Source organism: Epinephelus fuscoguttatus, linkage group LG24 (genome assembly GCF_011397635.1).
Source record: "Epinephelus fuscoguttatus linkage group LG24, E.fuscoguttatus.final_Chr_v1".
NCBI lineage: Eukaryota > Metazoa > Chordata > Actinopteri > Perciformes > Serranidae > Epinephelus > Epinephelus fuscoguttatus.
This window is the reverse complement of record NC_064775.1, coordinates 21,575,748-21,589,203: the sequence shown is the minus strand read 5'-3', so window position 1 is coordinate 21,589,203 and position 13,456 is coordinate 21,575,748. Positions and strand designations below refer to the sequence as shown.

The following is a 13,456-nucleotide window of genomic DNA, read 5'->3' as shown; positions in this document are numbered from 1 at the left end:
TTTGACATCCTGGATATATCCTTCAAACACAGACTGTAGACCCCTCTGTCTGCTTCTCTCTGGAATCACTCTTTCATTTGTCCAAAAATATGATAATATTTCTTCAGGGAGTGCAGTTAGTTACAGCGTGGGCTCCATGCTTACTGTGACAGCTTGTCGGACCATCACAAAGGGGCGGGGCTTAGCGAAAGGTCAATTATAATGAAGTACTGCCATAAAAATTTAGCTGTAGACCCACGTTGTGTGAACTTAATCTGTCCCAGTTTACTAAATTTAAGAGCATGTCTGATCCAGGCCTCATGAAGGAGAGGTTGACCTCCAACAAAGAAATATTAGTCATCTCACCAATAACATGAAGAAGGCCACAAGGTCTGCTGTAATTCTTGGATGGGCCGCTGTATGTGGTATTACCCCAAACAGTGCTGTTGATGCAGTTGGATCAAAGGGCACCTGCTGTCATTTCAAAAACGCTGGACCAAAAGAGAAGGGCAAGACCAAAACATATGAATCACTGAGGCAGGAGCTTGTCCACATCTGTCACTCTGTCAACAGGGTTAGTATCAGAATGAATTTGAGAATGCATATTTGGCCCATATGAATAAAAGTGGACTCAGAGAGGAGCATGATCCCATAGATTATTGATGGTGTTTTGATAATAAGGAACTCTTGAGGAGAGAAAATTCTCTCATATCCACATGAGATGATACCACTTGATGTCAGGGGTGGTAATAAAAAAAAAAGCATGATGTCATCTTTCTGTTTTTGTCCAGAAGTTCCCCACAGACAAGGCCTACTTCATCGCCAAGGAGCTGTTGACCACAGAGCGGACCTACCTCAAAGACCTGCAGGTCATCACAGAGGTAAGGAGGATGCATGTTTGCTGTCATGTCGATGCTAACTGCACGTTCGTTCTCAACCGAACGATAGAGAGAAGAAAAAACTTTAATAAGCCATCTGTGTTAAGACCAGGAGCTCATCTGGCAAAGCGTAAACACATCCCCTTGAGTATACACCCGCAGAGACGCAGTGAGCCAAGGTTGGTCACTTTAAAGCCGTGTTGCTGGAATAGTGAGTCAAAGCTGGTTATTTAAAGCTGGACATTTTGAGCTGAAGTCCGTCTTGTAAAAGCTCACGTGCTGGAGCGATGAGTCAGAGCTGATTTGTGCTGGAAGTTGGTGTTTTTACAGCTTCAGTGTTGGGAAAGTTAAACCAAAATCACAAGCTGATGGTCTTTTCTGTCATGTGACATTAATATTACATTAGATTACCAGACCAGCCTTCTGTTCCAGTGTTTGGATTGTTTCACTCACATCCCGAAAATGGGCTTTTATGTGCATTTAGTTTGGCCCAGGACATAAAACTGAGGTTAAACATCTGAGGCTTTATGGGAGTATTTCTGTGCAGGACAGATGACAGCTTCCCTTTGAGCATGTTTCAGTTGTGCTTTTTAAATGACATTCTCTTTTGTTTCTCACAATGCATATGTTATAATTCACCTCCTTTTAAAGTCTGCAAACTTGTATCCTGTTTGGTCTTTACACAGACCCATAGCTCCCGGCCCTTTAGTTTACAAGTAAAACCACTCTCAGACTCGCTCTGCATGCATAAATACAACATCTGCATCTTAAATCCTGGGATAAAAGTGCAGCTTAATGTGGGTCAGACTTTGTCTTCGCTGTTTATGGGATTCAACTTGTGTGTTTTTACTGTCTGTTACTGACACACAAGGGGAAAATCAGCAGCAGGAGGGCAGTAAACAGAGGTTTAAGCACCTGCCTGCATTACCTTAATGGTATTAGGCTGACCTATGACCTCGCTGTGGAGGCAGAAATATCATATTCCCCCTCTGCCGTGTCTTTTTCACCCTCTCAGCTGTTTTTCTTCCCAACAGTAGTTTCCACCCTTCTTTGATGTGGCAGGAAGGCGTGCGCTGGCGCTTTATAAACCCTCTTAAATATTTTCTTTGGCTGGCACCGCTGAGGCCTGAGATCCCACACCCTCTCCTCCCTCCTCCGTCTCTTCTCTCGCTGTCACCCTCCCCTCTCTCCCACTGGGTCCTTCTGTGAAACAACTGGACGGCCTCCTGTCCGCGCTGGCTGTCATAATCGTGTGTGATTTACTCTGAAGGGGAATATAACACCTCTGTGTCAGGGGGGTGGAGTGCACTCGCTCAGGGCCAGGAGGGTCACAGTGTGTGTGCGAGCTGATGGTTATCCTCGGTGCAAACAAATGTCATTGTGCTCTCTAGTCGAATCAGTCATTCTGACCCGTCGACCTGCTCATCAGGCATCTGTTGGGATCATACCTGTGTGTGTGATTCCACATGTATGGATGTCACGGTTAACCTGGGCGGATGGAGGTTGTCGGGCGGAAGGCCAAATCAGCCTCAGTCTGCAGTCTTCAGCTTGTATTTGCTTTTCATGTAGGTGAATGAGGAAAAGTTACTTTCACAGAGATTAGTTGTTGGAGTCATGTCTAAGCCCTTTCCTAAATTATTTAGCATCTACACTGTAACTAATGATTGTTTGATTATCAGAATAGTGATAGATCTTGTCCTGTCGCCCACAGATTCTGTATAAACAGCAAATATCTGTTTATAGAAATTACTAATAGATTAATTGCTTTGTCTCTGAGTATTGTATACCCATCCAGACTTAATAAAAATGCTTAAAATCCCTCCTTAAACTTGTGTACTGCTTTACTCACTTGCATCTTACTTCCTTTAATGTGGCTCTCACATGTCACTGTGAGAACCGTCAAACTTGAACTTTTGGTCCAAGTCGGAAAATTTAAATGTCAGATCCTCCTCTTTTTTAATCTTAATTTTGCAAGCGATGCATGTTTTCTGTTTTTCCACATGCCCACATGTGTAATCAATGTTGTATTTCTGTCTCTGCCTGTTGTAGTCCTTCCAGAGCGCTGCGGGGAAAGACGAGGCCTTCCCAGACTCCGTGAAGAACCTGATTTCTGCCAACTACGATCCCATCTACACGTTCCACCAAGGATTCCTCAAAGAGGTGGAGCAGCGGCTGGCTCAGTGGTCCGTATCTGTCTGTTCTCATTCAGAAAACTGAAGTTTGTTGCATTTCCACGGGGACAGAAAGTGATTACAGACAGGAGCATTGTAGCATGGCTCACCATGCAGAAAAACATCCGTTCAACTGTAGTGTCTCGTGTGTACCATGTTGCAGTGTCTCCAAGAAGCTTTTCTAATTTGATGCATCATGTTTCACAATAATATGATGAAAAACTTCAAAGAAGAAGCACAAATAAGGGGATTTAATGTGAGTGAGCATGCGAACTAATTGTGCACAGTCTTCATTTCCTCCTATGGGAATCTTATCTGTGTTATTTCTGTAATGACATACAGGAGGAGACACACACTCAAACACACACACACACAAACCTTGTTTTTGGAGAGGGCCCAAGGACTTGCTGGTAAGATGAATGGGATTGTGGGAACTGAGTGAAGATTTTCCAGTCCTGTGTGGGAGAAACGTAGCTGCAGCCTGACACCTACTGGTGAATAGGTGTTACTGTACATGAGAGAAGCGCTCCAATTAATGTGTGTGCTCTTCTTTAGGGAGGGTCGTTCTAATGCCCACATTAAAGGAGACTATCAACGAATTGGTGATGTTCTCCTGAAGAACATTCAGGGTCTGAGGGTAACTGTACCTCACTCTTATTATTTTCTTTTACACCATAAACCTTCAGATGTAAGTAGACACTCTCTCAATCATTCTTTCATTTGCGTCTGCAGCAGTTGACAGTTCATCTTCAGAAACACTCAGAGTGCCTGGTGGAACTGGAACGCGCCTGCAGGTAGGTGAATACAGGTGTCAGAAAGGCTAACACCAGTACCGTGCCATGTAGGAGCTTTTTGAAAAGCAGCATTTCCCCTCCTCCTCCTCGTCCCTCAGGTCCAGTCGGAAGGTGGAGGCCATGTGTCGAGACTTTGAGCAGCAGAGAGTTTGCTACCTGCCCCTCAACATCTTCCTCCTCAGGCCTCTCCACCGCTTGCTGCACTACAAACTCATCCTGGAGAGGCTCTGCAAGCACTACCCGCCCACCCACGATGACTTCAGGGATTCCAGAGGTACATATGTGCTTCCAAGTCACAAGTCAAGTCATACTCCTACTAATAAAAATTTAACTTTTTTTTTTTTTTTATCTCCATCTTTTATATCTTCCTTAATCCCTCTGTAGCTGCTCTGGCGGACATCTCTGAGATGGTGCTGCAGGTCCAAGGCACCATGATGAAGATGGAGAACTTCCAGAAGCTTCTCGAGCTCAAGAAGGATCTGACCGGCATCGAGAACCTCGCCATCCCCGGGAGGGTTAGACTCTTACATTTATTTCTTTGAGAGGGAGTTCACATTGGTGTTATTTAAATAGTCAGGTTCAATGTTTCAGGCTTAAATTATTCAGTGACAAGACCTGCAACATTCTGCAAACGTATGTATCTCTGCTTCCTCCCTGTTGCTTTCATATTTCTGATGATATTTTTGTGTTTATCTTACAGGAATTTATCAGGCTGGGTTGCCTCAGCAAGCTCTCAGGGAAGGGCCTTCAGCAGAGGATGTTCTTCCTGGTGTGACACTTCAGCAACTTTTCAAAGAGAATCTAATATTGGTGACAGCGAAAACGAGGAACTCACTCCCACTTCTTCTTTTGTTCTTTCCTCTCCAGTTCAGTGATTCCTTGGTGTACACCAGTCGAGGAATGACCCCAACCAACCAGTTTAAAGTTCACGGCCAGCTGCCTCTGTACGGCATGACGGTGCGTCACCATATTACATTAACAACATGCTTTTAAAAAACAATTTAAGTCACTTCAGGCATCAGAGTGCAGGATTAACTGGGTAAAATTGTGTTTTATTTAGATGTTAGGACTTATTTTTACATCAGATGTTTTTGTTATAAGAGGTTTTTTTTGTAAATGCATTGTCCATATGTAGGATGACTGAGGTCTACAGCTCAGGAGTGTGTGTTTTTTCCAGATCAGAGAAAGTGAGGAGGAGTGGGGCGTCCCTCATTCGTTCACCTTGTTTGGACAGCGGCAGTCTGTAGTGGTGGCAGCCAGGTATACACAAACACAAACCTACAGTCACATACACTTTTCTTTACATAATAATGACACAATTTTTAATAAACACCACAAAATGGAGGTGGTATATTGAAACCATCTACTGTGAATGATGGGTGGAAACAATACAAGACACATAAAGAAACAATTTTACACAGAGTATCTCTCTGTCCTCCTCTCTGTCTCCGTCCAGCTGTGCGCCAGAGATGGAGCGGTGGGTGGAGGACATCAGGATGGCCATCGACCTGGCGGAGCAGAGCAGCAGCCTGAGCACTGACCTGCTGTCCACCAGCCCGTCTGACAACAGTGAGTCTGCCCTTCACTGTACAAACACTGAGAGAGTGTGTGTGTGTGTGTGTGTGTGTGTGTGTGTGTGTGTGTGTGTGTGTGTGAGAGAGAGACTCACCGTGGACTTCCCATATTTCAGTTTGTGGGGTAGTCTGTGAAACTTTGAGTGTCACTCACTTCATTTCCTGCATTCTGGTGAAGTTTTATGCAACATTTTTTTGTGGAAATGTCTCTTTTTATGGAAGGGAAAACCCAAAGTTTAAGAGATAGTTGACGTTTCAAAACATGAAATCCGAATATAATAGTTTATAATCAGAATTAATCAGAATCAGAATGCCTTTATTGTCATTTTGTCATCAAAAAAACACACACATTGTTGCCCTATAGCATTATGTTATTGCTATGCTGATAGGGTCATTTCCCTCTCAGACCATCTGAAACTAACTGCAAACTCCAAATTAATAATAATAATAATAATAATGAATAAAATGCACTGTCCCTTACTGAATCAATATGAGATGCGAAATGCCCTGTATTTTTATGCACAGACCTGCTCAGTCATTGGTAAAGACAATTTTGTCCTCTGCAAAAATCATAACTGGGACATGTCCCTACCGTCCACATATCTACTGGTACATTACTGAAAAAAGCGTCCACTTTATTAGGAACAGCTTTACATCACAGGCATCATAAAAGTAGATGTGCCCTAATAAATTGGCCACTGAGTGCACGTCTTGTTTAAATACCAATAGTTTCTATTTTGTAACTTTCGTCTAATCAGTTTTGATATTGCACATATATATATATTTACGTATTAATTTGCAAGATTTATAATTAGATTTTTTTCTAAACCTTTAATTGAAGCTTTATTTGTGTAAATACAAATTTGTGTTTTTTTTCACTAATTTCAAAGTAAGCTTGTTGTTTTCTTGATAATATAGACATGTGTTCAGCCTTTGAGTTGATGACTCCTAACACCTGACCTACTTGGTACAAATGCCAGTTAAGTAACTAGAGTTTCCTGAAACACTGATCTTTACGAGGTGAAACAAATGCATCCAAATCAGTCTGTCTGTGAGGCAGCACCTCACTAGAGTAACTGTTCATTTTTCTCAGTTTTCTCATTGATTTAGAGGATTTGAATCATCATTCCTAAAAAACTGCTTCCTGCCCGAACATCACTTAATCACCAAAGTATTGCAGGACTGTCTGAGACTCTGTGGGAACCAGAGGGTTCAGTCACAAAAAGCCCCACAGGAGAGTTATTTCTGGAAATGTTTCCACATGGGATTCGTCACCCACGATGCCTTTCCTTGCCAAAATGTCCCAGCTGAAGTTAATGTGACACAGAGACCTCAGCTGGGACCTGCACTTCCCGCAGACTCAGGGTATATTTCAATCCTTTCTTCTCCCGCTAACACGACAGACAGCTGCTGTCAGCGCCTCATGAATAATCTCACCAGATTGTTCCAGGTGGTCTTTCATCATATTTTTTAATGTCACCTGATATATGTAGGTCCAGGCACCAGCTGTCGCCCCCTTTTCTCTTCTTCTTTTCACTTCATTCTTTATCATAAACGCCTGTCACCGTGTTCAGCGAGGCCTCCACCTGGTGACCTTTGCTTTGACGTCTCCGTTGTCTAATTTTTAACTCAAACTGTTAAAGAGTATTCGCTTACAAGTTACAACAAAAGCTTTTTTCCCTCCTTTATTTCATCCAGACTGTACTGAAATTGCTTTGATCACTGTTTTGTCTGAGCAGCGCTTTGTTCTGTGTAAAATACCTGCAGCCACGTTAAAACCATAAATGTGGGACGACATAAATGAGCAGCCCTGGCTTGGTTAGGCATACTCAGCAATAGCCAGAGTGAAGCTATTAAAGCCAGATTGTTGCTGCAAAGTTCAATCCAAATCTTCAGCATCAGCAGCCCAAAAAAAGCCAAAGCAGGAGGCCCAAACCAAGCGTAGTATTTCCAAGTGTAGTTGTCCAGTCGCAGTTTCCTCCACCAGCTGCTACCAGTTAAAATCCAGAACATCAGCCAGTTGTGTGTAACAAAAGAGGCTGCAGGATGTTGCAGAGCTTGTTTCTCTTGGATTTTAGAGTCAGCGTTTTGGTATCAAATTCTGTGGCAACATTCGTGACATGAAAGCAGTTTCATTAAAATAAAACTTGATATTTATTGGTCAGTATTTTGAAAGCACAGATGATTTATTCTAAAAGACGTACTGGATTAGACACCTACAAAGTGTTTTATCTTCATGCCAACAATGCTGAAGTCATCTCTTTTTCTTTAGCCTTTAATAGTTGCCATTGCTGTTGTTTTTCAAACAAGTGTTTATTATTTTTAGAAATAAATTTTAGTTTTTAAATCACAAAATCAAATCATTCCAGTATAGTCATCCCTCCTCTGCTCCCTAACATATCCCCCAGCATCCTCCCAAAATAAAATTAAGCATTAACTGCAAATAATAAACAATATTTAAATGCGTAACAGCAGGGGTGTAGCACTAAATTCTGAGCCCTATGCATATACAGTCTCTCAGGGGCCCCCGCCCTTCCTCTCTTGATCCGTGTCTCTCTCACACACGTTTTGTTTTTTTCAATGTGAGTTTGCCTTTTTTCTTTCTTTCTTTCTTAAAGCGGGATTTATACTTGTGCATCAGCTCTATGCACAGCCTACGCTGTAGCCTATGCATGTGGTCTACACTATTATGAGCATTTATATTTGTGCAGTGGTGTGTCTGTGTCACTCTGCAGTTACACCTCCAAAACACTAGTCGGCAGCAGAGGTTTCTGTGAAGTGCTGTAAAGTTTAGTTGATTCAAAACACACATTAAACATGGCTTAAAAGAGACGATTGCAAACACAAGTTTACAAATCAGCTTCACTATAAGTCACAGCATTCACAGACAAACACTTGTCTTTATCTGGACACATTTTCCCCACAAATACAACATGCTAATGCATCTGGAACAGGTTTACTCAGTGTTCCCAGGATCAAAACCAAACAAGGTGAAGCAGCCTTTAGTTTCTATGCTCCCCGCCTGTGGAACAAACTTCCAGAATATCTGAGGTCGGCTGAAACTGTCAGCTCATTTAAATCAGGGCTTAAAACATTACTATTTACTGCAGCTTGCCAGTGAACTAGATATGTAACTTATTGTTAGGATAATCTGTAGCTGTTGTTTTTATATTTGTCTGCTGTTACTTTTGCTTTATGTTTAGCTTTTGTTTTTAATGATCTGTTGTTCCTTTAATGTTTTATTTTAATGTATTTCTCTTGTAAAGCACATTGAATTGCCTTGTGTGTGAATGGTGCTATATAAATAGAATTGCCTTGCCTTGCCAAGGTACGGTGTCGATTCAGTACAGAAGTATAAATCCCGTATAAGGAGTCACTTGGCTTTAGCTGCATTTTAAAACAAATCGTAGTGCAGGGGCAGACTAAACCATTTTGCACCTTTAAGGGATAAGAGGGGCTTCAGAGAGCTTCCACTATGTTTTTTAATACAAAGTTTTTCATCTGATTACATTAGCCTAGTTTTTGCACTGATTAGAAATAAAAAAAATTGCAAACAAAACCAAACTTTCATTTCAGGCTTTTTGAGGACCCTTCTCCTATTGAGGCCCTAGGTAATCAGTCCCACTTTCACCCCCTCTACAACATCCCTGCATAACACATGTACAACAGCCTCAATTAGATGGACACAAATGAGAAAAAAGGATAGGAATTAGAAAATAAAAAAATAGGAAAGATCAAAAGATAAAGGAAATAAATAAATAAAATATAATGTCAATGTTTAATTTGTTCAATGAAAGTATGTTGGAAATAATTTCCTTTCATTTTTTTTAAAATTCAGCAAGCAATGTGTTGTATTTTAGCGGTCTGCTGAAAGCTGTTTATTTATCATGGGGATGTTCAACAAACTGCTACATATTGCATTCTTTTCTTATATCCTGCAGCTCCATTATAGATGGACTGACTTGACTTGTTATGATTGTACACATCAGTTTATTAGATGGTGGATAATGTGTGTGTGTGTGTGTGTGTGTGTGTGTGAGCACAGTTTCATTCTAACCTGCACGTTTGAACTCCCCGTCGTTCCCCAGAGCTGTCCGAGGACGGTGGAGCCGAGTCGGAGGACGAGCTCTGCGGCTCACGCTCGTCCCTGGAGCGTCAGGGTCACCGTGGTAACACCACCGTGCACGTCTGCTGGCATCGCAACACCAGTGTGTCCATGGTGGACTTTAGTGTTGCTGTGGAGGTACCACATTGTGTCTCTTTAATCGTCTTCTCTCCACACATCTCCCACCTGTTTGTCCTCTCGAGTCTTACAGCTGTGGAGTCCAGACTTATGTCTTTGTCCAGTGTGTCCCACAGGCAAAGGGCCTTCAAATGTCCCTTGTCTTGCTTTTCTTCTCATGTCTGTGTTCTTGTCCTTTCTCTCTCTTCTACACCTCCATCTTCATCTCTCCCACCGTGTGTCTCTCCTGTCTTCCATTTGTCTGTTTGTCCATTCCCACCTCTGTCCGTCCACGCTGACGTTACTAGTGGACAGTAGTAGTCCGGCCAGTGAGTTGTCGAGGCCCCTCAGCAGCCCTAAGGGGCCCGTGTCGCTTGCTGTGGTTTGCTGGTACAGAACACAAAGCCTGTCGTTTAGTGACACCTGCTGGAGCAGAGAGGTACTGCAACAGCCACAGCTGCTCCAAAAGATTAACAGTAACTGTACGATGAACTTTCTGATAATCAGAAAACTAAATTCTGCTAGAAACACTGGTAAAAAGGCTACTGCGAGAGTGTGTTTAATATTCCTGAAGTATCACTTTGCCAACCTCCTGCCAGACAAGTTAAATGTAAAAGAGAGTTTTCTGAAATTACCCTTCTACCTTTACCTAACCTCCCCTGTCTTTCTTCCCCATTCCTAACACTATAATGAAATCAATGGCTTTGTTTCCTATTTAGCCTCGCATGTCTGTTATTGACTCAGTTCTCTCTTGTGTTTCCAGAACCAGCTGTCAGGTAACCTGCTGAGGAAGTTTAAGAACAGTAACGGCTGGCAGAAACTCTGGGTGGTCTTCACCAACTTCAGCCTTTTCTTCTACAAGTCACACCAGGTTAGATATATATGCAGTGAGAGTGCAATGACAGGGATACAGGAATTACAGCTGGGTAGGCGGAAAGCTGAATAAGGCTAAAAAAGACAAACAAAAAAAAAACAAAACAGTAGCATTTGAAAATATACTATGAACAGGCTTCATACAGAGCGCATTCACTCAGCCTCTCCTTGTCACACTCTAATTATCAGCCCAAAAATGAGACAAGGATTAGTCACCTTCCCTTAACCCCGCCACTGTGGACTGCTTCCCCAAGAGAGAGCAAGCAGCAGCTCGGAGGAAGGACCTTCTGCCAGCGCCAACCCCTCAGCGCCCGGTACCACAGCAGGCTGATTGCCTGCAGCAGCGCAGGGTCTAGCCTGTTAGCTGATGTGGAGTGGAGTCAGGGTTATTGAGAGCGCTGGAGCGGAGGACACACTCTGTACGTTTACATGCATAGTTAAATTGGGCTACAGTTATAGCTCGACCAGGCGATTTAATTGGACTACTGATCCTGGTCCTTGTCCCAGTATACAAGCATGGGACAGAAGTATGTCCGACTCCGCTATGCTGCACAAGTTAGCTGTGGTTAGCCAGTGGTTAGCTTATTTTACAATATTTAACTCTTTCAGTTACTGCCTCAAGCGAGGGAGTTCAAGTATCTCAGGGTCTTGTTCATGAGTGAGGGTAGAATGGAGTGTGAGATGGATTGGCGGTTTGGTGTGGCTTCAGCAGCGATGCAGACGTTGCGCCGGTCGGTCGTGGTAAAGAAGGAGCTGAGCTGAAAGGCAAATCTTTCAATTTACTGGTCCATCTACGTCCCAACCCTCACCTATGGTCATGAGCTCTGGGTAGTGACCAAAAGAATGAGCTTGCAGCTACAAGCCTTGAAAATGAGTTTAGTCCATGGGGTGGCTGGGCTCAGGACATCTTGAGGGAGCTCGGAGTAGAGCCGCTGCTCCTTCATGTCGAAAGGGGTCAGTTGAGGTGGTTCAGGCATGTGATCAGGATGCCTCCTGGGCGCCTCCCGCTGCAGATGTTCCGGGCATGTCCCACTGGTAGGAGGCCCCAGGGCTCTGGATATAGATTTCTTCATGTTGTTACCGCCTTCTTCTTCTGTTCACAATAAATTGATTTTCTCTAATGAGGCTCCAGCTAAAGTAAGCTACATAAGCATAAACCTGATGCCGCAGCTGTGAGCTTTTAGCTCCGGTTAGCAGAAGGCTAAACTATTAGCAACATTTTCTGTCCTTCTCTGAAACACTTTGCTGATATTGACACGTTTTGTTCTTGTTATTGACCGATTCTCTGTTTTTTTGAAAAGTCCGTCTTCCTCTTCTGGGTTGCTTTGCGGTGTAGGCAGTTGTTGCCAATGCTGGAATAGAAACCTCCTCTGTGGGATTCTCTGCCAGGGACAGGGACATGCATGTGCATCTGCATTTATAGAACAGCCAATAGGAACATCGTCTCTCTCTTAAATGACTTGTGAGTCTCCCATCATGGCCCAGATTTTCCAAAGCCTGAAAACAGAGCCAAGACGAGTCTAGTTTTCTCTCAATGGGACGATTGCCCAATGACACTAAAATTAATTTGCCTACCCCAGCTGTAAGAGGTATTGGTCTGATATGGGAAACTGGTCAAGCAGTAATATGTTGTTAAATAATATGTTAAAACTGATGATTTCCTGTCCTTCTGGCTCGTCTGCTCATAGGATGACTACCCTCTGGCCAGCCTCCCTCTGCTTGGTTACTCCGTCACCGTTCCATCAGAGTCGGAGAACATCCATAAAGACTACGTCTTCAAACTCCACTTCAAATCCCACGTCTACTACTTCAGATCAGAGAGCGAGTACACCTTTGAAAGGTACGGTATTTTGGGTGTGACAAGTTGATCACAGGAAAAGCATAAGCGATTTTACCAACTATATTTAATTTGTCTCAGGTGGATGGAGGTGATCCGCAGCGCCACCTGCTCCGCCAGCCGCTCCCTGCCGAGCACCAGGAAAGACCTTTACTGATGAGTCTGCACCGAGAGAGACTCATCTGGGTGAAGATCTGGACTTCAGTCTGCACAAACACCTGAAAAAGACTCTTCTTAAAGACACAGGATCACTGCTAATACCTCTGGATAGCTGATTCACACATGCATTACCCAGAGGTCTTCCCACTTCACCTCCTGTAACTTCCCTCTTATTACACACCTTCTCCACCACTAGTGTCTGATCAGAGATGTCTGTGATGTAATTCACAATGTTATTTTACTTTTTTCGACTCCAAACTGGCAGCACAAAGTCTTGCTGGCAACGTTTTCCTGTTTATTTTCGTGTTTGTGCCATTGAGTGTCCTTCACGTGCACACACAGAGATGTAATGTTCACCCCCGACTACATATCCTGTTTATAATAAGGAGGATTTTTATGATAAAGCTGAATGAAATACACAAGATTTACCAGAAGTATTTGGGACACTGAAGCATGAGTGTGTGCACCGTAGTGTTTTTGCATCTTAAAGGTTTCCTCTGACACATTTGTGATGAGATTAAAACATGTATGTAAAATGCTTGAGTAGAATCAAAGCCAGGAGTTTAAACTGTGTGCATGTGAGCACACTCATCGTGATGAGAGTGTTTTCTAAATATAATAATTAGATGAATTAAATGTGATGCCAGTTTGGACACAGTTAAAAAAAACATCCATCTTTTCCTTTTTGTAAGGCGACTTTTTGTACAATACTTTGATACACTGTGAAATGTTCTTTTTTTTTTTTTCATGATTTCCTGTATGTCATTTTTAAACAGACAAATGATTTCAAAACTGCTTCCGATGCCAACAGAGATTTCACTGGTCCATTTGCCAAAAACCTTCCTCTTCTGTACTCCTCTAGTTTTCTGGATTTTACTATTCTAAATAAAGATGAGAAAAGATTGTGTTCATATGAAAAACATGCCAGAAATTTATGTGTTTTGTTTTTATGTCTTGTTTTTGTCTGTT

General features: G+C 42.7%; 1 protein-coding gene across 3 annotated transcripts in view; it reads left to right on the top strand.

Moving 5' to 3' along the window:
• LOC125884963 (FERM, ARHGEF and pleckstrin domain-containing protein 1-like) overlaps nt 1-13,231 on the top strand; it is a 78,918-nt gene extending 65,687 nt beyond the window's left edge. For 2 of the 3 annotated variants that reach the window (XM_049570297.1, XM_049570296.1), the window contains exons 15-28: nt 771-860; nt 2,907-3,040; nt 3,584-3,665; nt 3,761-3,822; nt 3,921-4,096; nt 4,207-4,337; nt 4,523-4,591; nt 4,690-4,779; nt 5,000-5,082; nt 5,279-5,391; nt 9,485-9,639; nt 10,382-10,489; nt 12,180-12,331; nt 12,410-13,231. In XM_049570297.1, the coding sequence (XP_049426254.1) occupies nt 771-860; nt 2,907-3,040; nt 3,584-3,665; nt 3,761-3,822; nt 3,921-4,096; nt 4,207-4,337; nt 4,523-4,591; nt 4,690-4,779; nt 5,000-5,082; nt 5,279-5,391; nt 9,485-9,639; nt 10,382-10,489; nt 12,180-12,331; nt 12,410-12,485 (1,521 nt within the window). In that variant the 3' untranslated portion in view covers nt 12,486-13,231. The remainder of the gene's footprint in view (nt 1-770; nt 861-2,906; nt 3,041-3,583; nt 3,666-3,760; nt 3,823-3,920; nt 4,097-4,206; nt 4,338-4,522; nt 4,592-4,689; nt 4,780-4,999; nt 5,083-5,278; nt 5,392-9,484; nt 9,640-10,381; nt 10,490-12,179; nt 12,332-12,409) is intronic. The other variant, XM_049570298.1, reaches the window with a different exon arrangement.
• The last annotated feature ends 225 nt before the right edge of the window (nt 13,232-13,456 follow it).